This window comes from Callorhinchus milii, unplaced genomic scaffold (assembly GCF_018977255.1).
Source record: "Callorhinchus milii isolate IMCB2004 unplaced genomic scaffold, IMCB_Cmil_1.0 Scaffold1, whole genome shotgun sequence".
In the NCBI taxonomy this organism is placed as follows: Eukaryota; Metazoa; Chordata; class Chondrichthyes; order Chimaeriformes; family Callorhinchidae; genus Callorhinchus; species Callorhinchus milii.
Window position 1 is genome coordinate 132,914,215 of NW_024704742.1, and position 22,335 is coordinate 132,936,549.

Here is a 22,335-nt window from a genome sequence, read left to right on the forward strand (position 1 = left end):
GGCTCGAAACTCTGTCCAGTGCCTTGGGATGTCCTACAACGTGAAAGGTGCTATACAAATGTAATTTTGTTGTTGTTCTTGTTGCACTCCCTTCCCAGGAGGAGGACACACCGCACTTTACAGTTTTATGCCTGAGGCTGTGCAGGAAAAGAGCAGCAAATTTGCTGTTATTTATCACCATTACATTGTGTTTTGCTTTTGACTCTAGAACATCAGCACATTCGCTACAACCCTCTCCGCGATGAGTGGGTGCTGGTGTCCGCGCACAGGATGAAGCGCCCATGGAAAGGGCAGGTTGAGAAGCCGGCTGAGGAGTACATCCCTCGTCACGATCCGTTGAACCCCCTCTGCCCCGGGGTAACCAGGGCGAATGGCAAGGTGAGAAAGAAAGAAGAACAACAATTAAATTGAGACCTGAATAGGCAGAGATTGAAGATCCCGTGGCTCTATTCGAAAAGAGAAGGGAGTTTCTCCCAATGTCCTAGACAACAATCCCCCAGATAAAACCGGTACCATATCTCCTTTTGCCCTCTGAAGCCTCCTCAGTATTTTTGAGCCACCTATTTCCCTGCTTGATCTTTACCACTCTATTTTTGAGTAATTCTTTATCGATGCAAGGTTTTGTAATAAGAAAAGCAACAATGCTTACAATTGGTAAAGTTGGTAAAGTGTCTTTTGTGTTGGGAGGAAGTGCTCTGAGATGTAACCCCAGAGTCCTGTAGCTCAGTGGTTAGAGCATTCGCTTTGCAAGCGAGAGACCTGAGTTCAATTCCAGGCAGGGCGAAACCTTGGGCAAGTTTCCTTACTCCACACGCCTCTGTTTACCTAGCAGTAAGTAGGAACCCGGGTGTTAGCCGATTGGCGGATCACTTTTCCAGGGATAATAATCCCTCAACCAACAAAAAAACCCAATAATAATTTGGTCACTCAATCCACGATTGTTTGTGGGACACACTGCTGTGCGCAATTGGCTGCTGCGTTTCGTCCACAAATATACAGTTAATTCACTTTACCCTATATTCTGTGAAGTGCTTTGAGACGTCCAGAAGACGTGAAAAGCGCTATATCAAATGCAAGGATTATTATTATTACTGAGGCTTCCATTTTGTTTTGTGTTGTTTAAAGGTGAACCCAGATTATGACAGTACCTACATCTTCAGTAATGATTTCCCAAGTCTGCAGCCTGATGCCCCAGAACCAGGTACGTCTAACTCTGCTCTACGCAGTCAGTCCACAGCAGCTGTTCACACAATACTGCACAATTTACACTTATACAGCGCCTTTCAATGTCTTGACACTGTTGGCTGGGTCCCAAGAACAGCCATGTGAGGGATGGAAAAGATATATTAATAATAATAATAATTCTTGCATTTGATATAGCGCTTTTCACGTCCTCTAGTCATCTCAAAGCGCTTCACAGAATATACTGTAAAGCGGATTACATAGGAACAGGAGGAGGCCATTCAGCCCTTCGAGCCTGTTCTGCCGTTTAATTAGATCATGGCTGATATGTACCTCAACTAATAAGAATTGACTGTATATTTGTGAGCAAAATGCAAATATACAGTCAATTAATTCACTGTATATTTGAATTGACTGTATTCAAATATACGTTTGTGATATTTGTGATCGAAGGCGCGGTCACAGAGATGGAAATTGAAGGAAGTGAGGGAGGGAGCGAGTTGGGAGGGACTCCGGGATAGAATTCCAGAGAGCAAGGGAATATCTCAAAGGTTTCACAGAGTTTTTCTGTACAGTGGTAGTGTGTGTTGGATTTCTATATATGATGGACACCTTGCTGACCAAAGCAAATACTGAGATCGACTACCTCAGCCCAGATTGGGAGGGGAACCTACAACTCTCTGTCCGTGTGAGCTTTACCCATTTAGGTAATCGAGCGAGTGAAGTTCTGGGAAGTTAAAGACTGATTTAAACTCTTTTCCTTGGGAATCACTGTCCACTATGTAAATGGTGAAAACTTTCCTTTGAACATGTAGGTCCCAGCGAACATCCACTGCTGCAAGCAAGAGTTGCCAGAGGAGTTTGGTAAATATTCACTTTAATAAGACTCTCAAAAAGGATGATGATAATAATAATTATTAATGATAATAACAGAAAAAAAACCTCTTGCTTTTGTATGGAGGACAGCGGGTTGTAGGTAAGATGCTGAGGTGTTGCTTGAATTATAGAAATTTCCAGCACCAAAGGCCATTCAGCCCATCGTGACTGTGCTGGTTGGCTCCCTGAAGAGCAATACTTTCAGTCCCATTTGCCTGCCCTTTCCCCAAACCCCTGTAGCTGACTCTCTTAAAGCTCCAGAACGAATCTCGTTTTTAACACACTCGCTGACATGAAAAGGGAAGGAAATTTGAGGAAAAGAAAGCCCTCCCTCCTTCTCTCTCCCTCTCTCTCTCTCTCAGTTTCTCCCTCAGTCTCTCTCTGTCTCACCTTATACAAATAGGGAACAGGGAACTGAGAACAGAGAGAAAATAAATCACAGGTTACAGAGAGAGAGAAGAGACTGAGAGAGCTGCGTGACGTTGACGGGCACTTGACTAAAACTCTTGTCACCTCCTCTTTTCCAGTAAAGTCATGTGTTTCCATCCTTGGTCTGATGTCACTCTGCCGTTGATGTCCGTCGCAGAGATCAGGACTGTGATTGACAAGTGGGCAGAGCTAATGATGGAGCTTGGATCAACGTACCGATGGGTGCAGGTAACCACAGCTGGCAGCACTGAATTAATCATTAAACTCCTTTAAATGGCCCCTGTGCCAGTCTGGCTCATTTGGTAGTGTTCTCGCCTCGGTCGTTCAGAAGGTTGTGGGTTTGCGCCCCATATGGCGTGGAATCCTGTAGCTCAGTGGTTAGAGCACTCGCTTTGCAAGTGAGAGACCTGAGTTCAATTCCAGGCAGAGGGCGAAACCTTGGACAAGTTTCCTTACTCCACACAGAGCCTAATAATATTCCCTCCAAAACCAAAAACAATAATAAATTGGTCATTTTCAGTTTGTGGGATATTGCTGTGCGCAATTGCTGCCGCATTCGCCCACAAATATACAGTCAATTCACTTTACAGTGTGTTCTGTGAAGTGCTTTGGGATGTCCTCCCGACATGAAAAGCGCTATATCAAATGCAAGGATTACTATTATTATATATTGGGATTTGTGCTCATAGCCCAGGCTGACACCCCAGTGCGCTACTGGGGGAGTGCTGCATTGTCGGAAGCTGTCCTCTGGATTGGAAATTCGACCGAGGTCCCACCTGCCTGTTTAAGTGTTCCATGGCACTATTAAAAAGGAAACTGAGTTTCTCCCGGTGTCCTAACCAATAATCCCACTCCCCCCGTATTAATTGGGTGTTTAATTAATTCATGGCCGTTTATGGGACCTTTCTGTGAGCAAGTTGGCAGCTGTGTTTCCTACAAATTATACAGTCACTTCACTTATCAACAATGCCCCGTGAAGCACTTTGAGACACTTTGACATGAAAGGAATATTGTCGAATGGAAGGCTTATCATGATCTTACTACGTGTTCAATGAAACACTTGAATAATGATAATCTTTGCATTAATATGAAATGATTGTTACCCATTCTCGAAGGGGATAGGGGGAGATTTGGGGTTATTTTCCCATTATAAATGCATAGACACAACAGTGTAACTCATGCGTTTGATACAGTCCCTTATCACTGTCATAAAGATGCCTCAAAGCACCTCCCCAGATTTTACTGCAAAGTGCAGTGACTGTGTATTTTAGATGAACGCAGCAGCCAATTTGGACATAGCAACGTCCCACTGTCAGCCGTGAAATGAGTGACCGATTTTATCGAGGAAATTGTTGGCCAGGACACCAGGAGAAACTCTTTTCTCTTTTAGAGTAGCGCCATGGGATCTTAAAGTCCACCTGAACAGGCAGATGGGACCTCAGTTTAATGTCTCATGCAAAAGACGGCACCTGTGACAAATCAGCGCTTTCCTAACTGTGCTTCGGACTGTCAGCCTAGACTGTGAGTTCAAAGTCGCAACGTAGATCTTGAACCCACAACTTTCTCACTTATAGGCAAGAATGTTACCGACTGCGACAACATCGCTGTACAAAGCAGTGAGAGAGAGAACATTCTCACCCCTAACATCCTTGGATCATTTATTACAGGCTTCAGTCAAGTGATTTTTAGTAATAATAAAAGATTATTGTTATTATAAAGGATAATAATAATAATCATCCTTGCATATGATATAGCGCTTTATCACGTCTTCAAGACGTCTCAAAGGGCTTCACAAAATATACTGTAAACTATATTTACATACTGTATATTTTGTGGGTGAAACGCGGCAGCCAATTGCACACAGCTGTATTCCACAAACAGCCGTTAAATTGACCAATTTATTTATTTTTAAGGAATTATTACCCCCGGAAAAGCGATCTGCTGAATGGACTAACGACTACATATTGCCAGGTAAACAGATTTACTCAACAGCCTTTTAACAGCCTGATTTCTTCTGTGTTTCCAGATTTTTGAGAACAAAGGAGCTATGATGGGCTGCTCAAATCCACACCCTCACTGTCAGGTAGGACAATAACAATGTACCTGTGATTTACAAGCAGTAATGGTGCTATGTGGCTGTAGGCGCCTGAGCTACGAGAAGAGAAAGCGAGAAAACAGACCATTTACACTTCAGAATAATAATCCTTGGATTTGATACAGCGTCTTATCACGTTGTTGAGACGTCTCAAAGTGCTTCACGGAACATACTGTAAGTGGATTGACTGTATTTTGTGGGTGAAATGCGGCAGCCAATTAATTGCGCACAGCAGTGTCCAACAAACAGTCATGAATTGAGGGAACAAATAGAGGGTTGAAGAGGAATCTGATGTTTTTAGATGAGTTCGACTCAGAAAGGGATTAGGTGAACAAACTGCTTTGGATTTATAGTAGTTTAAGTGCGGAGGATGATGAATATTTGAAACAGAACTTTCAAGGAAACAATGCAGATGAATAGAATTGTAGAATTATACAGCACAGAAGGAGGCCATTCGGCTGATCATATCTGTGCCGGCTCTTTGAAAAGAGCTATCCAATTCAGTCCCACTCCCCGCGCTCTCCCCATAGCACAGCACACCTGTCCTCCCCAAATAATTATCTACTTCTCCCTTAAAAGTTTTTACCGAATCGGCTTCCACCACCCTTTCAGGCAATGCGGTCCAGATATGAACAACCCGCTGTGTAAAATAATTTCTCCTCTCCTCCGCTTTGTTTCTTTTACCTATTAAAATAGGGTCAGCATATTTAATAATGATATGAGGAGATTGGAATGGGGATATGAAGGTGAGTTGGATGAGGATATGAAGGAGTTTGGATGGAGACACAAATGTGAGTTGAATGGGAATATAAAGAGAAATGGATGGGGATACAATAGAGGTAGATTTTGAATACTAGTGATATTTTAGAAACTGACTCCAATCAGACTGACTGTAATTGGCTTTTCTGACCTTGGACCTTTGTTCTTGTGTATTACGTAATGCAAAACAGGGATGTGGATCTTTGTTGTGTGAGTGAGCTGAGGAAACATGACTGAGAGATCATGAGTGCATTGTCTTGATCACATTCATCAGATCTAACAAGCACCTGACCTAAGTATTCATAACACTGACACCAAAGGTAGAGACGGAGTCCTGTAGCTCAGTAGTTAGAGCACTCACCTCGCAAGTGAGAGATCTGGGTTCTGTTCCCGGCAGAGCGAAATGTTAGGCAAGTTTCCTTACTCCACGCGCCTCTGTTTACCTAGCAGTAAGTGGGAACCCGGTTGTTAGTCGTTTGGCAGATCGCTTTTCCGGGGATAATAATCCCTCAAAAAGAACACAATAATAATTTGGTCACTTCAATCCATGACTGTTTGTGGGACACTACTCTGCGCAATTGGCTGCCGCGTTCGCCCACAAATATACAGTCAATTCACTTTACAGTGTGTTCTGTGAAGCGCTTTGGGACGTCCTCCCGACGTGAAAAGCGCTATATCAAATGCAACGATTATTATTATTATCAAATGCAAGGATGATTATTATATATTATTATTGCATTCCCTCTGTAAATGCCCCAGCGACGTGGAGACCGGTAGCCTATTGGTTAGAGCACTCGCCTCGCAAGAGAGGACCTGAGTTTGATTCCCACGCGGGGCAAAACCTTAGGTAAGTTTCTTTATTCCACATACCTCTGTTTACCTAGTAGAAAGTAGAAACCCGGTTGGCGGACCGAATTCCAGGGGTAATAATCCCTTAAGAAAGTCTCACTCCCTCCACAACTGTTTGTGGGACACTGCTGTGCGCAATTGGCTGCCATGTTTCGCCCACAAAATATACAGTCAATTCACTTTACAGTATATTCTGTGAAGCGCCTTGAGACGTCTCAACGATGCAAGGATTATTATTAAGTTTTAATTTGCATTTACATCACGCCCTTCACATGGGAACTTTCTGTATGCTTTTAAAAAAAACAAAGGTTACCAAGCCCTGTACCTTTTGGAGCTGGCGAAACGCTAAATCCAGTGGGAAACATCAAAGTTATTATTTCTGCATTTCTCTACGGTGGTTTCAGTCCCAAAAGTGTAAGCCTCCCAAAGTCGAAACCACAAGGGGAAGGCAAGAAGGCAAGTAAACAATAGAAACCTTTAACGGGGTCACTAGTTGTAACGTCTTGTTATTGGCATTAAATCCAAGCGCGTCAAGTGCTGTGTTCTCTGTCGGTAATATATGGCAGGAACAAGGTCAACGTATCCTCAATCCTGTGAACACAAACCCCTGAGGGAACACAGGAATGTTCAGGACAGGAAAAGACCATGACAGACCATCTGGATCACTCCCAAAGTAAACATCAATAAATAATCCTACACTACTCTATCTTTCATGCCTCTCAGTGCGAGTGTCTTGGCCAAACAGCGATCTAATCCCTCCTGAATATCCGGGTACAATCCGTCTTCGCTTCTTCCGTAGACAGGCCTGTCCAAGTGTTCACCACCCTTTGTGTGGAGTCATTAAATTTGAACGCTCACCTTTCATCTTCTGAGCTGGAGCCCCACACCTGGACTATCACACTGGCTCAGTCTCATATCTCGTCCGACGGATGGCACCTCTTGCCTCTGAGTTGGAAGGTTGTGGGTTCAAGCCCTGCATCCCTGCACTGCATTGTCAGAGACGCCCTCCTTTGGCTGAGACCCTAAACCGAGATCCCATCTGCCCATTCAGGTGGACATTAATTATTATTATTATTACTTGAAAAGAGAAGGCAATTTCTCCCAATGTCCTGGCCAACAGTCCCCAAAATAAAATTGTTTACTCACTCCTTTGCTGTTTGTGGGGCACTGCAGTTCACAAACTGGTTGCCATGTTTCACTCACCAAATACAGTCAATCCACGTCACAGTATATTCTGTGAAGCGTTTCGAGACGTCTCAATGATGTGATAAGATGCCATATCAAATGTAAGGATTATTATTATCCTTTAAGCATCTTGCCCATTAAATTTCTCTTCACACTTTCTATAAAGTTCTATTACACTGTCCTATGAACTGGTGGTGCCCATAAATGATGAATGAAATGCGTAAATCTTGTATAAGTTAAAAGTAGCCATTCACATCATGGCTGTTTCAGCGCCTTGGGACGTCCTCCTGACGTGAAAGGCGCTTTATAAATGGAATCTTGTTGTTGTTGTTGTTGTTTGTGGAGGAAAATGGGCATTTGTGAACAAAACAAACAGTCACTACGCTTCACAGTGAATTCCTTTGAAACGTCTCACCAACGTGACATCAAACACAAGGATCATTTATATTTATCATTATTCTAATCCTAATAATATTCACTTCATGGCTGTTTGCAGGATGCTGCTGTGTGTGTGCAAATTGGTTGCTGCGTTTGCCTACAAAAAAATACACAGTAACTACACTTTACGGTACTGTATGTCATATGAAGCCCTTTCAGACATACTCTCGACATGAAACACGACAGTATATCAAATGTAACGGTTATAATTAGATCTGCAGTTAATGCAATTCTAAGAATGACCACAGGATGTCGGTATCTACCAGACACTGACCATCCGACCAGAAGAGATTTTAAAAAATCTGTTTGCCGACAACACCATGAGAGGGAGAGAAGCTTATTTTGCTTGGCATCAGAGGTGGACACCAAGCGCAGGGGAACCAATAGAAAGTTATTGATCTCTGTCTTTAGGATAAATGAAACGGAGTAAATGCAATAATGGGTTGGCTGTAAAAAAAATGGTTCTTTGGTCATTCACTGAGCTAGCTCCGAGATGCTACCCAGTTGAAGTATCCTATACAAATGCAAGTTGTTGTTGTTGTTGGAATATAGGCAATCACATTTGCTTCCAAACTACGCTTTACGGTAAATCCCGTGAAGCCCATTACAATAAAATAATATATAATAATCCTTGCATTTGATATAGCGCCTTATCAATTCTTTGAGGCATCTCAAAGCGCTTCTCAGAATATACTGTAAAGTGAATTGACTGTATATTTGTGGGTGAAACGCGGTAGCCAATTGCACACAGCAGTGTCCCACAAACAGTCGTGGATTGAAGTGACCAAATTATTATTATTATTATTTTTTCCTTGAGGAATTAGTATCAGGCGTGTGGAGTAAGGAAACTTGGCCAAGGTTTCGCCCTGCCTGGAATTGCTTGCGAGGCGAGTGCTCCAACCACTGAGCTACAGACCCCGTATTGAGACGTCCTCCCGACGTGAAAGGCACCATATAAGATGCAAGGATCATTGTTATAATGAATGATAATAAGATGTAGTTGGCAACTCTTTTGAAAATAACCCTTGTGTTTGGTATTGAGCCTGTAATAGCATCTTTTTACAATGCTCTGTGGGGAATTTGCATTTCTATGTGAATAATATGGGCACTGCAGTGTCCACCTGAACAGGAGGCCATCTTTCGGACAAGACGTGAGACTGAAGTCCCATATGACTGTTCTGGTGTGTAGATTTATGTCTTTCCCATTGGTACGATGTCTCAAAAGTGCTACCCACTACTGGATGGGCACTTGAGCTAGGATTTGAGCTGCAAGGTGGAGTGGACAGAAGAGGAGAAGGTTGACCAAAGCACGGTGAGTGAGGTACATTTTGAGTAGGTTCCGTGGTGCTATTTTGAGCCAAGAGCCAAGCGTTCGGACAGTCTCCTTGGCCAACGTTTCTCCTCGTCCAAAATAATAATAATAATAATAATAATAATAGGAAGAAGTACTTCAAGCAGAGAGTAGTGAGATTGTGGAACTCACTGCCTGAAGTGGTGCTTGAATCAGACAGTGTAGATGCATTCTAGAGGAAGCTAAACCTTCACATGAGGGAGAGGGCAATAGAAATGTAATAATAATCCTTACATTTGATATAGCACCTCATCACGTCTACGAGACGTCTCAAAGAGCTTCGCAGCATATACTGTAAAGTGAATCGACTACATTTTGTGGGTAAAACGCGGCAGCAAGTATCTCACAAACAGTCGTGGATTGAGTGACCCAATTATTATTTTTCTTAAAGAGATTATTGCCCCCAGAAAAGCTCACTCCCCTTTGGTGGCATCTCCCTTTAAAGAAATCTGAATTAACGTGTCGAGGCCCTCAATTGTGAACACGACATCCCAAGTTAAACCAAGTTAAATCTTTTTGAAAATCAGCAACAGTTCAATTCATTCAATCATCTCATTGTCTGTGGGAGAATTACAATACGATACAATTTATATAGAGCTTTGCATGTCGGGAGAGCATCTCAAAGGGCTTCACACTGTTGGCTTGGTTCATCAATTCAGACTAGTTGGCACATATGCCCATATCATAGCCTTTCAAATTAACCCTTTGCGTGAAGAGATTGGAGACATTTTGGTGCAGTAAGACATGCTATCTAATAGTGCAATTATTGTTTCAGCACTGCATCCAAATGAGTAATGCACTAGGTGGAGCCTGTGAGCTGTTCTATGAAATTTTCTTGTGGGTACTTTAGTATCTACAGTGACTGAGAAACACAGAGGAGAAAGGGTGAGACGAGAGCACGAGCGTGGGGGAAGCGAGCGAGAGAGACAGACAGAAAGGAGAGAGCAAGAGTGACAGAGCGAAGGAGCGGAAGAGAAAAAGGAGAGAGAAAGAAATAGAGAGAAAAGTTAGAGAGAAACAGAGAGGAAAGTTAGAGAGGAAGAGAGAGAAACAGAGAAAAGGCAAACAGAAGAGAGAGAGAGAGACAGAGTGAAGACAGGCAAAAAAGAAAGACAGAGGGAGAGAGACACATTGATGAGGGATATTGAGCGAAAAGAGAAGACAGAGGGAGGATAATAAAATACGGGACGAGGAGTGAGAGCAAAAGGGGAAAAAAGGATAATAATAAAGGATAATAAAATACAGGACAAGGCGTGAGAGCAAAAGGGGAAAAAAGAGAACAGGAAAGAAATGGGAATCAGGGATACGCATGTGTCAGAGCACAAGGAATAAACCCAGGGCAGAGTTTGGCAACACAAAAATTGGGTAACTGCAAATGGCACAACAGGAGGGGAGGCAAAGAGACCTGGGAATTATTAAGACTTTTCCAGTAGTCATAGTAATAATAATAATAATCCTTGCATTTGATATAGTGCTTTTCACATCTTCTAGATGTCTCAAAGCGCTTCACAGAATATACTGTAAAGTGAATTGACTATATTTGTGGGCGAAATGCGGCAGCCAATTGCACACAGCAGTGTCCCACAAACAGTCGTGGATTGAAGTGACCAATGTATTATTGTTTTTTTCCTGAGGGATTATTATCAGGCGTGTGGAGTAAGGAAACTTGCCCAAGGTTTCGCGCTGCTGGGAATCGAACTCAGGTCTCTCGCTTGCGAGGCAAGTGCTCTAACCACTGAGCTACAGGATTCCACATGGAGTCAATAACCAGAGGACACGAGGTTAAGATACAACAGCTTACATTTATGTAATGCCCTTCAATGTTGGACAACATATCGTAGTTATTATAATAATCCTTGCATTTGATATAGTGCCTTATCACATCGGTTGAGGTGTCTCAAAATGTTTGTCATGATTTTACTGGATTTTACAGCCCAATCCCCGTGAAGGACTCCCAAGACATTACCCTCTGTGAAGAATGCTATATAAATGCAAATTGTTGTTGTAGTAACTATTTGTAGGTGAATGTGGCAGCCCATTTGTGCGCAGCAATGTCCCACAAACAGACATGAAGTGAAGGATCAATTTTTACCAGGGGATTGTTGGCTAGGACCCCGGGAGAAATCCCTTCTCTTTGCAAATAGCGCCAAGGGATCTTTAATATCCATCTGATCAGGCACAGATAATTTATTGTCTCATCTGAAGGATGGCACCTCTGACAATGCAGCGCTGCGCTGGAGTGTCAGGCTAAACTGTGGCTCATGTGGTTGAAAAATACCAAGTCACACTTGCCAGTGAGAGGTCCTTTGTGTCCGTGTGCAGTCAGTTTGCGCAGTCAATGTCCCACAAACAGCCATGAAGTGAATGACCAATGTTACCTGATGCATTTTCGACCAGGACACTGGGAGAAACCTTCCTCCTGTTTTCAAGTAGCACCTTCAGAGGCTGCATAATGTTTCACTGAAAAGGTAGATGGCTCAATGTCTCCTCTGAAGAACACACCTCCTGACCAAATCCCCCTGCCCTCCGCACTCATCCTCCCAGTACTGTGGTCTCAGAGAAAGTCCCCACAATGGGGCTTGATCCCACAGCTTTCTGACCCAGAGACCAGAGTGCTCCCCACTGAGGCCGTCTGTAACTCCTCACTGTCCTTTTGTCTACTGGATTGACATTCCTGCCTCCTGTTCCCCTGCTCTGCCCGCCCCACCATAAGCAGTTATGACCTTCATATTACCTGCCCCCAGTCTCTGAAACTGCATCCTGGAGTCCCTCTGGCTCGTTCGTTCGTTCATTCCCTCCCTCCCTACCTTCCTCCCTCCCCCCCTCAAGGTCTATCTCAAGACCTACCAGGTCATCTTCCCCCCGCCCCCAGCTTCGGTGCCAAACCATGATCTTGTATTGATCCTCGTGCCTTGGGACATCCTCCCGATATAAATAGTGCTAGATAAATGCAATTTGTTGTTGACAGGGGCCTTGGGGTGTCCTCCCAATGAGAAATGCACTGAATAAATATAAATAATAATAATGCTTGCATTTGATATAGTGCCTTATCACGTCTTAGAGACTTCTCAAAGCGCTTCACAGAATATACTTTAAAGTGGACTGACTGTGTATTTGTGGGCAAACAAGCTGAAGGAAGGAGAACGAGTTGGAGGGACCGCAGGATGGAGATCCAGAGAGTGGGGGCAGAGAGGCTGAAAGGCCAGACTGCTAATGGTGCGGCGAGCAGAGCAGGGCTTGGGGGAACAGCCTTCTGAAAGGAGACTTGCCCGGGCTTTGAGAGCAGACACACCTGTTTAGTGTCAGGGTGGACTCCTGGCCCACTGGCTAGTGTCACATGTGGGATATTTACCAGCTTCAAAGTCTCTAATTGAGCAGCGCTGTGCTCTTGTGGTCAAGGAATGCATCTTGGGTTTCGGAGCGAGCACTTGCAGAGGAATGGGAAGGAACGTTTAACATCACTAGAAGAAAATTGAAGAGGACAGTGAAGAATATAAAATTACCCAAAGCAATGAAGCATTTAGTTTTCTTTTCCAGATGAAATGTTTTTGTTCTTTCCCCTTCCTCTCCAACCCCCCCACCCCCATTTAGTTTTATAATAATATAATAATAATCCTTGCATTTGATAGAGCACCTATTACAGTATTAACAATAATAATAATAACTTGAATTTTAGGAAGCTCAACAATATCAAAAAAAGTAACAATAATAATAATCCTTGTATTTGATGCAGCGACTTATCATGTTGGTGAGTCGTCTCAAAGTGCTTCACAGAATATATTGTAAAGTGGATTGACTGTTTATTTTGTGGGCGAAATAATTGCACACGGCAGCATCCCACAAACAGTCGTGAATTTAGTGACCAAACTTTGTTTGGAAAGTGATTCACCAATCGACTAACAACTGGGTTCCTATTTACTGCTAGATAAACAGAGGCGTGCGGAGTAAGGAAACTTGCCTAGGGTTTCTCCCCACCGAGGAATCAAACCCGGGTCTTCTCGCTTGCGAGGCGAGAGTGCTAACTGCTACACTGTGGGACTCAGCAATCTAGTTTTCTCTTCCATTTTCCCTGTCTTCAGTGATGTGTTTGAGTTCTTTTCCTGTTACCCGGAGTCTGGTTCCGCTAGACCATTCTGCTGTGGTGCCTTGACATCAAGAAAGCTGTCAAATGGGGTTCATTGATCGGTCAAACCCCATATTATCCTTCTACAGCCATCACCAGTGAAGACACTCACATGGCCACCTCCAACAAAGCGTTGGGGGCGGGGGTGGTGGTCCTAGATATCATCATTGTTTGTGGGACATTGCTGTGTGCAAGTTGACTGTCGCTTTCACCTACAAAATACACAGTCGATGCACTTTACAGTGAAGCGCTATAAAAACAAGGATTATCGTCATTATTATTATTTGCAGATGAACCCCGCAGTCATTTTACACGCAGCAATGCCTCACAAACAAACAGCCATGATGTGAATGACCAATTCTATTTGGGGAGGGTGGAATCATTGGTGAGGACATCGAGAGAAACTCCCTTCTCTATCCGAGTAGCGCCACGGGATTTTTAACGTGCCGGATGGGGAGCCGGTGCCTTGTTCGCCAGTTGTAATAATGAAAGTACTCTGATTCTTTTGCCAATTACCTTAAATATATGTGCCCCGGTTACCCACCCACCCGCCAGTGGAAACAGTTTCTCCCTATCTACTCTATCAAAACCCCTCATAATTTTGAACACCTATTTTCAAGCCCCCCTTAACCTTCTCTGCTTGGTTAGCTCTTCCAAGATTAGGCACTGACACCATGGGCTGAATGGCCTCCTTCTGTACTGTAAATTCTATATGAATTTGACACAGGTTCACAATGAATTACTCTGGTCTCTTTCAGGTGTGGGCGAGCTCCTTTCTTCCCAACGAGCCCAGGATGGCTGACCGCACTCAGAGGGAGTATTTTGGGAACCAGGGGATGCCCCTGCTGCTGGACTACGCCAATTTGGAGGCTCAGAAGAAGGTCCTGTTCACTGATTAACCTCATAGAAAAAAAATTGCGGTCACTCAATCCATGACTGTTTGTGGGACACCGCTGTGCGCAATTGGCTGCCGCGTTTCGTCCACTAAATAAACAGTCAATCACTTCACAGTATATTGTGTGAAGCGCTTTGAGAAGTTTCAACAACATGATGAGGCGCTATATCAAATGCAAGGATTACGATTGTTATTATTGTTGTAGATTGTAGCATTAGCAGCTGGCTTCTGTTTGACTACACACTCGTGCTTCTGTTTCACTACAGTGGAGTTTGATGTGGGGATTACGGCCAGAAAAGTATGTGGCATCTGTCCAAGCGAATAGGTCAGGTGTCTTTAGCACTTCACGGCGATTCGTCAAGTGAACCGTGCCAGTAAGGTGCCGGCTTGCGGTTCGATGTTCCCCTCTCTGTGCATTTAGTTATTTTATATCCGACGGGTTGTCATGTTCCAGCTGTTACACCAATGCTTGTTTTTATTGCCTCACATTTCCGTCACTTTAAGAAAAGTAAGGGCTCCAATTTGTTTTTGAGACCAGTTTGTGGTTTGAAGGAAGTTTGTTTCTCTATATATCAGTACCTGGCTCACTCCTCTGTACGTCAGTAATTAGATCATATACTATCTCCTGACTTACTATCTTTTCTCGTCCTCCCCCGCCCACCGAGCTCGGGTTCCAGCCAGCTGTGTGAAGTGATGTATCAAATCCAAGTATTATTATTAATATTATTCTCATAATGGAGGCAGTCTCTCTGTTTCATTGAGACATCATAGAGTCCCTTAACTTAGTAGTCAGCGTGCTCGTCTTGCAAATGAGAGGACCCGGGTTTGATTCCTGGGCAGGGTGAAACCTTAGGCAAGTTTCTTTACTCCACACGCCTCTGTTTACCTAGCAACAAGTAGGAACCTGGTTGTTAGTCGATTGATGGATCACTTTCTGGGTAATAATCCCACCCAAAAAAAAAAATGTAGTCACTCAATCCACGACTGTTTGTGGGACACTTCTGTGTGTAATTGGCTGCCCACAAAACACACGATCAATCCACTTTATAGTGAATTCTACAAAGCACTTTGAGATGTTTCAATGATGTGATAAGGTGCTATATCAAATGCCAGGATTATTATTATTATCTCGGAGGGGAGAGCCACAGAGGTTTATAAGATGCTCAACAGCGATAGAGAGAGTAACCTCAGAATGATATTTTCAGGTCAGACAGAGCAGAGGGATGAGAGGTCAGAGCGTCAGGTTTGCACAGGGCATGGTTTTAGGACAGTCACCGGGAGATATTACTTCATGCAGCGGGCAGTCAACAGCTGGAACGGGTTACCAGGAAGAGTGGTTGAGGTCAGGACACATGGAATTGTTTAAGAAACAGCTTGACATTGCAATAGGAAGACGGCAGTAGAATTGGGATTTGGGAAGGATCAGATCAAATGGGCTGAAGATCCTTTGACAGCCGAACCTCTTTCTCTCTCTCTCTCTCTCTCTCTCTCTGTCTCTGTCTCTCACTTTTGTGATCTCTCTGTTCCCAGTTCTGGATCCTCGAAAAACACATCACCAAATTCCTGCGGGCGAGAAAGAGTCCAATAATATGCCTTAAGTAGTTTTCAGTTTGCCTAATGATAGATAAAGATAAAGCACCTTTCACATCAGGAGGACATCTCAAAGCGCTTCACAGGATTTTCTAGGATGACATCCAATTTGAGCACAGCAACATCCCTACAAGCAGTCATGACCAATTTTATTTGGGAGATTGTTGACCAGGACACTGGAAGAAATTCCCTTCTCTTTTTGAATAGTGCCATGGGATCATTAACATCCACCTGAACAGACACTCCAGGTTTAATGTCTTATCCGAAGGACAGCACTTCCAACAATGTAGTGTTTCCCCCAACATGGTGTTGGAGTGCCAGCCTAGACTTCATGATGTAAACTGTTTAGTCAGCAGAGAACCCTCACTCCTTCGTAGGACTTTGTGTCAGAAATTATCAACACTGCAGCTTTCAACAGCAATCGAGGCTCATTCAATAACATAGTAGAATAAATGGACACAGGTTTAGAGTTGCAAAAGGCAATTTCAGGACAGACTGCAGGAAGGTTTTCTTTATGCAAAGGGTGGGCAAAGATTGCCAGAAAAGGTGGTTGAGGCTGGGACACTGGGACTCATTTGAAAAGCAGGCTTTTGCAGTAATGGGAGAGGGTTGGGGAGGAAGGGGGAATCTAGTCACAAGTCTAGTCTGATGCTCCAGATGGGCATTAATGATCTCCTGGCACTATTTGAAAAGAGAAGGGAGTTTCTCCTGGTGTCCTGGCCAACAATCCCCCAAATAAAATTGGCTGGTTTGTGGGACATTGCTGTATGCAAATAGGGTGCCGGGTACGCCTACAAAATACAAAGTCACAGCACTTTACTGTAAATTCTGTGAAGCGCTTTGAGACATCCTGATGATGTGAAAGGCGTTATGTCAAATGCAAGGATTATTATTACAGTAAAAGTCACATGAGTCATTTGAGTCAGGACCATAGCATTTAATCCGTTTGACATCACGAAGCATGAGTTAGAGGCAAACTTACGTAATTTGTATAAAATCTGATTTAATCAATAATTAATTTAATCAATAATAGTCTACAGGTTCAGAACATTTTCCACAACTCAATGCAGCTGGTAAGTGCGCTAATGGCGTTACAAGTTAGGAGATGATTTTCTTTATGAAATCGACTAGTGCAAAGAAACCTAAGTGAGTTTTGGTAGGAAACTGAATGCGGCTCAAGTGCATGTATGACTCGGGCGATTATATGATTGATAAAGATAAGATGTAAGCGAGTTTTACTGTTATTTATTATTATGGGTAGAGAAATGAACTTCTCCAAAACAGACAGGCAGGAGCAGATACTCTGGATTACATCAGCTGCAGCTGGGAGAAAGGCAGTATCCAATTGTACATATTTTCCGTCCACTGAAATTAGCAATGGATGTCCTGATACAAGACAGTACTCTGATAGAAAGTCCTTTGGGCGTTAACCTTGAGGTGCATAACAGCGAGGAACTAATTTATTGTGAAAGAAGTTTAAGTTAAATTATCTCCGGACTTCAGAGCAAAATAAAATGGTACAAAAAAAATTTTTCACAAAAATTTCAAACCAATTCACTCCGATTTATATCAAACTAAGTGAATACAGGGTGACCAAAAAGTTGTGATTTTATTTAAAACAAAACACAAATATCATAATTTCTTTAAGAATTATTAGACAGCAATATTATCATGACTTTTTGGTTACCCTGTAGTTTCTCCACTGATAGTTTACAGAGTAAAGGAGATGCAGTTCTAGGGAAAATCGGGCACCCAGTTCAATAATAACAATCCTTGCTTTTGATACTGTGTCTCTCAGGTCAATCAGAAGTCTCACAGGATTTTACTGTTAAATGTAGTGACTTTGCATTTTGAGGGTGAATGAGGCAGTACACTGCAATGTTCTCACAAATAGCCTTGAAGTGAATGAATGGTCGATTTTGTTGGCCAAGTCACCGGGAGAAACTCCTTTCTTTTTTCAAATGGTGCCTTGGGATCCTTAACATCCATCTGAATAGCCAAAACGGGACCTTGGTTTAACGTCTCATCCAAAGGACGTCATCCTTCAATGCAGCGCTCCCAATGTAATGGATTGGTGTGTCAGCCAAGACCAAAGTGGGATTTGAACCCACAACCTTCTGACTCAGAGGCGAATGTGCTGCTAACTGAGCCAAGCTGACACCTGATCTGTTAAGCAGTGTACTATTGTACAACTTAGTGAGCCAATTACACAATGTATTGACATACGGAAGAGTGAGACGGTTATACAGTGACAAAATAATAAGCCTATAATCCTTGCATTTCGATATTGCTCGCTATCTATCATGTCAAAACCCTCAAAGTGCTTCACAGAATTGAAAATGTAGTGACTATGTTTTTTTTAGGCAAACCTAGAAATCAATTCGTGCACAACAATGTCAGTCAAAGAGCCATGAAGTGAGTGACCAATTTACCTCTAAAAGTAACGAGCTCTCCAGTGCAGTGCTGGGGGAAACATTCTTGTCGGAGATGCTGTCCTTCAGAAGAGAAGTCAAACTGCCTGTTTGTCCCATCTGCCTGTTCAGGTGGACGTTTAAGATCCCGTGGCACTATTCAAAAAGAGAAGGGAGTTTCTCTCTCTGCCGGTGTGCTGGCCGACAATCCCCCAAATAAAAATTGTGGTCACTCACTCCATGGGTGTTTGTGGGACATTACTGTGCGCAAATTGACTGCCGCATTTGCCTACAAAATACAGTCACTATACTTGACAGTAAAATCCTGTGAATCACTTTGAGACATCATCGGGACATAATGTCAAATGCAAGGATGATTGTTATTAATAAAGTGTCTGTGGTTTTGGCCTCTTTAGGAGCGGATTGTAGTTGAGAATGAAGACTGGTTGGTAGTGGTTCCATATTGGGCGATATGGCCTTTCCAGACTTTGCTTCTTCCGAGAAGGCACGTCCTTCGTCTGCAAGATTTGACCGAGAAAGAAAGGAACAGTAAGGAAACTGGTTTTCTAAAGCCCATTTACTCTGACAATGAGAGTTTCTCACACACCAAGAAACTAAGGAAACACCAAGTCTCACTGCAGTATCTGCTGTCTTTCTACTGTGCAAACGGGCGTTCATAACACCCAGTACAATTTACCATTATATACTGTAGTGCTTTTCACATCCAGAGGACGTCTCAAAGCACTTCATATCGTTAACAGCACCCAAGCTGGTGGGGAGGAGAGTGGGGTCGGGCAGCTAAGAAGGGTGGAGATGGAAAAAATGACTGAAAAGCAAGTTCAAAGAGACGACTTAAGGCGGACTTTAAAAGTGGGGAGGGAGGGGCGAAGAGGGGAGACTCTGGGATGGAGTTCCAGGGAGCGGGGCAGAATTGTTGAAAACCTGCATGCTGATGACATGTTAAACCGAGGTCCTGTCTGCCTGTACAGGTGCATGTTAAAGATGCCGTGGCACCATCCGAAAAGAGAAGGTAGTTTCCTCCTGGCCAACAATCCCGCAGATAAAATAAAAATTGGTCATTCACTTTATGGCTGTTTGTGGGATGTTGCTGTGTGCGAATCGGCTGCTGTGTTCACCTGCAATATATACACTTAACCGCAACACTTCAGAGTAAAATCCTGAGAAGTACTTTGAAGTGTATTGACGACACTACATGAAATGCAAGATTTTCTGTTAGTATGATTCTATGAGCTAATCTATGACCTGGATTAGCAGACGGCTAGGCTTTTCTTACATCCTTTAGCCAGTTTAAGATGGTTGCAACATTTTGGCTTGTATTATTTAATAAAAGCTTCCACTTCCCTTTCTTCTCTCGTTGTCTGTTTTCCAGGCCTGGCTTCTATAATGAAAAGGCTCTTGACAAAATACGACAATCTATTTGAAGTCTCTTTCCCCTACTCAATGGGGTGGCACGGTAAGTCTTTCATGTGCTGCCAGGATCTGCACTGTGCTAAAGCACTTCTTTTCCTTTTATTCGTTTGCCTTTTATTAGACAAGCATAATTTATATAAAAAAAGAACTCTGTTCCGCCGGGTGTCTGACACATGCAGAAACCCATCAACCTTGCTTAAGTGTATCCACTCCAGACTGAGAGTTGCGTGCGTACCACCCACTCATGGAAGTTTTCCCTGTGTCTGGAATGTGCATTCTCTCCCTGGAGGAATGTACTCTGCTTACCCAATTCAAGAGAGTATTAGGCACAGGTTAGCCAGATCCAAAGCTTGGGGAGTGTGCGTTGCGGTAACTGCTGGGTATCAAAACCACATAACTTGCCATTGATATGCTGTCTGGCAAGCTTTCCCGCTGCTTGTCCAGCTAGGACCACCCTACCCATCAGAGCTTTAGTTTGCAGGGTTAACAGGAGCTGAGTGGGAAGAATCTCTGCCCCCAGTGACTGATCTGCCCTTCCAGGTTCTGTCGATGAGCCAGGCTGGCTCTGTCATCAGCAGTGTCCTGGAATACTGAGAACCCACCTGGCTCAGGAACTGGACTAGAGACCAGTTCAACTCCAAGGAAACCTTTCCTACCTCCATCTCGAGCATAGGGGAGGGAGGGAGCATGTCGCAGAGACCTGGGAATGGAGTTCCAGAGCACAAACGCTAAATACCAGAGCAACTCCTCCTTGTCCTGTGTACTTGGCCTTAGCCAAAAGGCCAGGAAGTGATACAATAAATGCTGTATTTCAACAGGAGCCCCCACAGGGGAGTCATTGAACCAGGACAATAGACATTGGCAGCTTCATGCCCACTACTACCCGCCTCTGTTACGGTCTGCCACCATCAGAAAGTTCATGGTGGGGTATGAACTGCTGGCTCAGGCCCAGAGAGATCTCACACCTGAACAGGTGAGCCCAACTGCACCTCCACAGTCACTACACTTGACAGTAAATTCCTACAACAACTTGTATTTATATTGCGTCCCTCGCGCAGGGTAGAGTCCCAGAGTGGTTTGAAAGACTGTACAGCACGGAAACAGGCTGCTCGACCCAACCGGTTCCACACAAGTCTTCATCCATTCCTTACTCCCTCTGATACAATTGGCTGCCACATTTCGCTCACAAAATATACAGTCAATCTACTTTACAATATATTCTGTGAAGTGCTTTGAGACGTGTCAACAACGTGATAAGGCACTGTATCAAATGCAAGGATTATTATTATTACATTTCTATTCCCCTCTCCCTCGTGTGAAGGTTTAGCTTCTAGAATGCATCTGTGCTGTCTGATTTAAGCACCACTTCAGGCAGTGAGGTCCACAGTCTCACTGCCCTCTGCGGGAAGTAGTTCCTTGCAAAATACAATACAATTTACGTATACATAACGGCTTTCACGTCAGTAGGACAGCTCAAAGCAGTTGACACTGCTGGCTGGGCACCTGTGATAGGGGTGGGAGCCAAAGGGGATGGGAAGGGATAAAGATGACAGAAAATGCAGTCTTGAGACGGACATTGATAGAGGAGAGGGAGGGAGTGAGTCAGAGAGACTCCTGGATGGAATTCCAGCTTTGAGAAAATAAAGTGCTATATCAAATGCAAGGATTATTGTTTGTAGTCACTGTGAGTGTGTGTGAAAGAGAGAGACAATTCTACAGCTACGGAAATAAATGGGGACATAGAATATAAAACTTCATTCACCTACAAAATACACAGTCACTACACTTTATAATAAATCCTTAAAGGTGCATAGAGAAGCCCTCCCAAAGTGAAAGATGCAATGATTATTATTAATATCGTTATTATCAACCTTTGCCTTGTAGGCTGCTGAACGCTTAAGGAATCTACCAGGAGATCATTACAAACTGAGAGAGAAACCGACAGAGAAATAAAAGAAGCCCCTTTCCCTGAAAAAATAACATATTACTGCTTATATTGATCATTTTTCTTTCGATTGAATGACCTACAATAAAATAACATTAACGTCCTCCCTCTTCTGCTGTTCTGTCTTTTTTGAGGGGTCAGCTGGGTGTCTTGGTACATGCGGAAACCCATCACCATGTTTATGCATATCCAAACCAAACTGAGAATTCCATGCATCCCACCTTTACACGGATATTCCTTAGAAATTTCTTGGAATGGAATGCCCATTCTCCCTGGAAAGATGCAACCTGCTTACCTAATTCTGAAAAATATTAGGTGCAGATTGGCAAGAGCCAAGGCTTGGGGACCCCAGAATGTGTGTTGGGGGAAAACTGCTGGAGTCTAACCAGCTAAAACTGCATAGCTTGCCATTCAGCCTGGCTAGTCTTTCCCACTGCTTGTCTAGCTAGCTAGAAACTCAACCTGCTCGGGTTTTGTCTGTTAACGGGAGCTGAGTGGGAGAATTGTCTTCCCTCAGTGACTGGTCTTCCCTTCCAAATCCTGTCAATGTCCCAGTCTGGCTGTGCTGTCATCAGCAGTGCCCTGGAATACTGTGGACCTGGCTAGCTCAGGAACAGAACTAGAGACCAGAGAGTTCAGAGATTCGGGTCGTAACGGCTGAAAGCACAGCCACTACAGTGTAGCGGAGAAGAAGAGGCACGTGCAGAAGACCGGAGCAAGCAGAGCGAAGGGGATGAGTAGAGGAGTGGGGTGTAAGTGGGTCGGAGAGGTAGGGA

The 22,335-nt window shown here is 43.6% G+C and overlaps 1 protein-coding gene across 1 annotated transcript; it reads left to right on the forward strand.

Annotated features, from left to right (window-relative positions):
• Window positions 1-208: 208 nt before the first annotated feature.
• Window positions 209-21,662, forward strand: galt (galactose-1-phosphate uridylyltransferase; the record flags this gene model as incomplete). The annotated part of the gene is given in 10 exon segments (XM_007903122.2): window positions 209-378; window positions 1,126-1,201; window positions 1,998-2,046; window positions 2,586-2,715; window positions 4,514-4,570; window positions 14,046-14,168; window positions 18,600-18,732; window positions 19,574-19,657; window positions 20,433-20,587; window positions 21,499-21,662. Coding segments are annotated over 10 exon segments (1,046 nt in total), but the record flags the coding sequence as incomplete, so codon positions are not given.
• Between the last annotated feature and the right edge of the window lie 673 nt (window positions 21,663-22,335).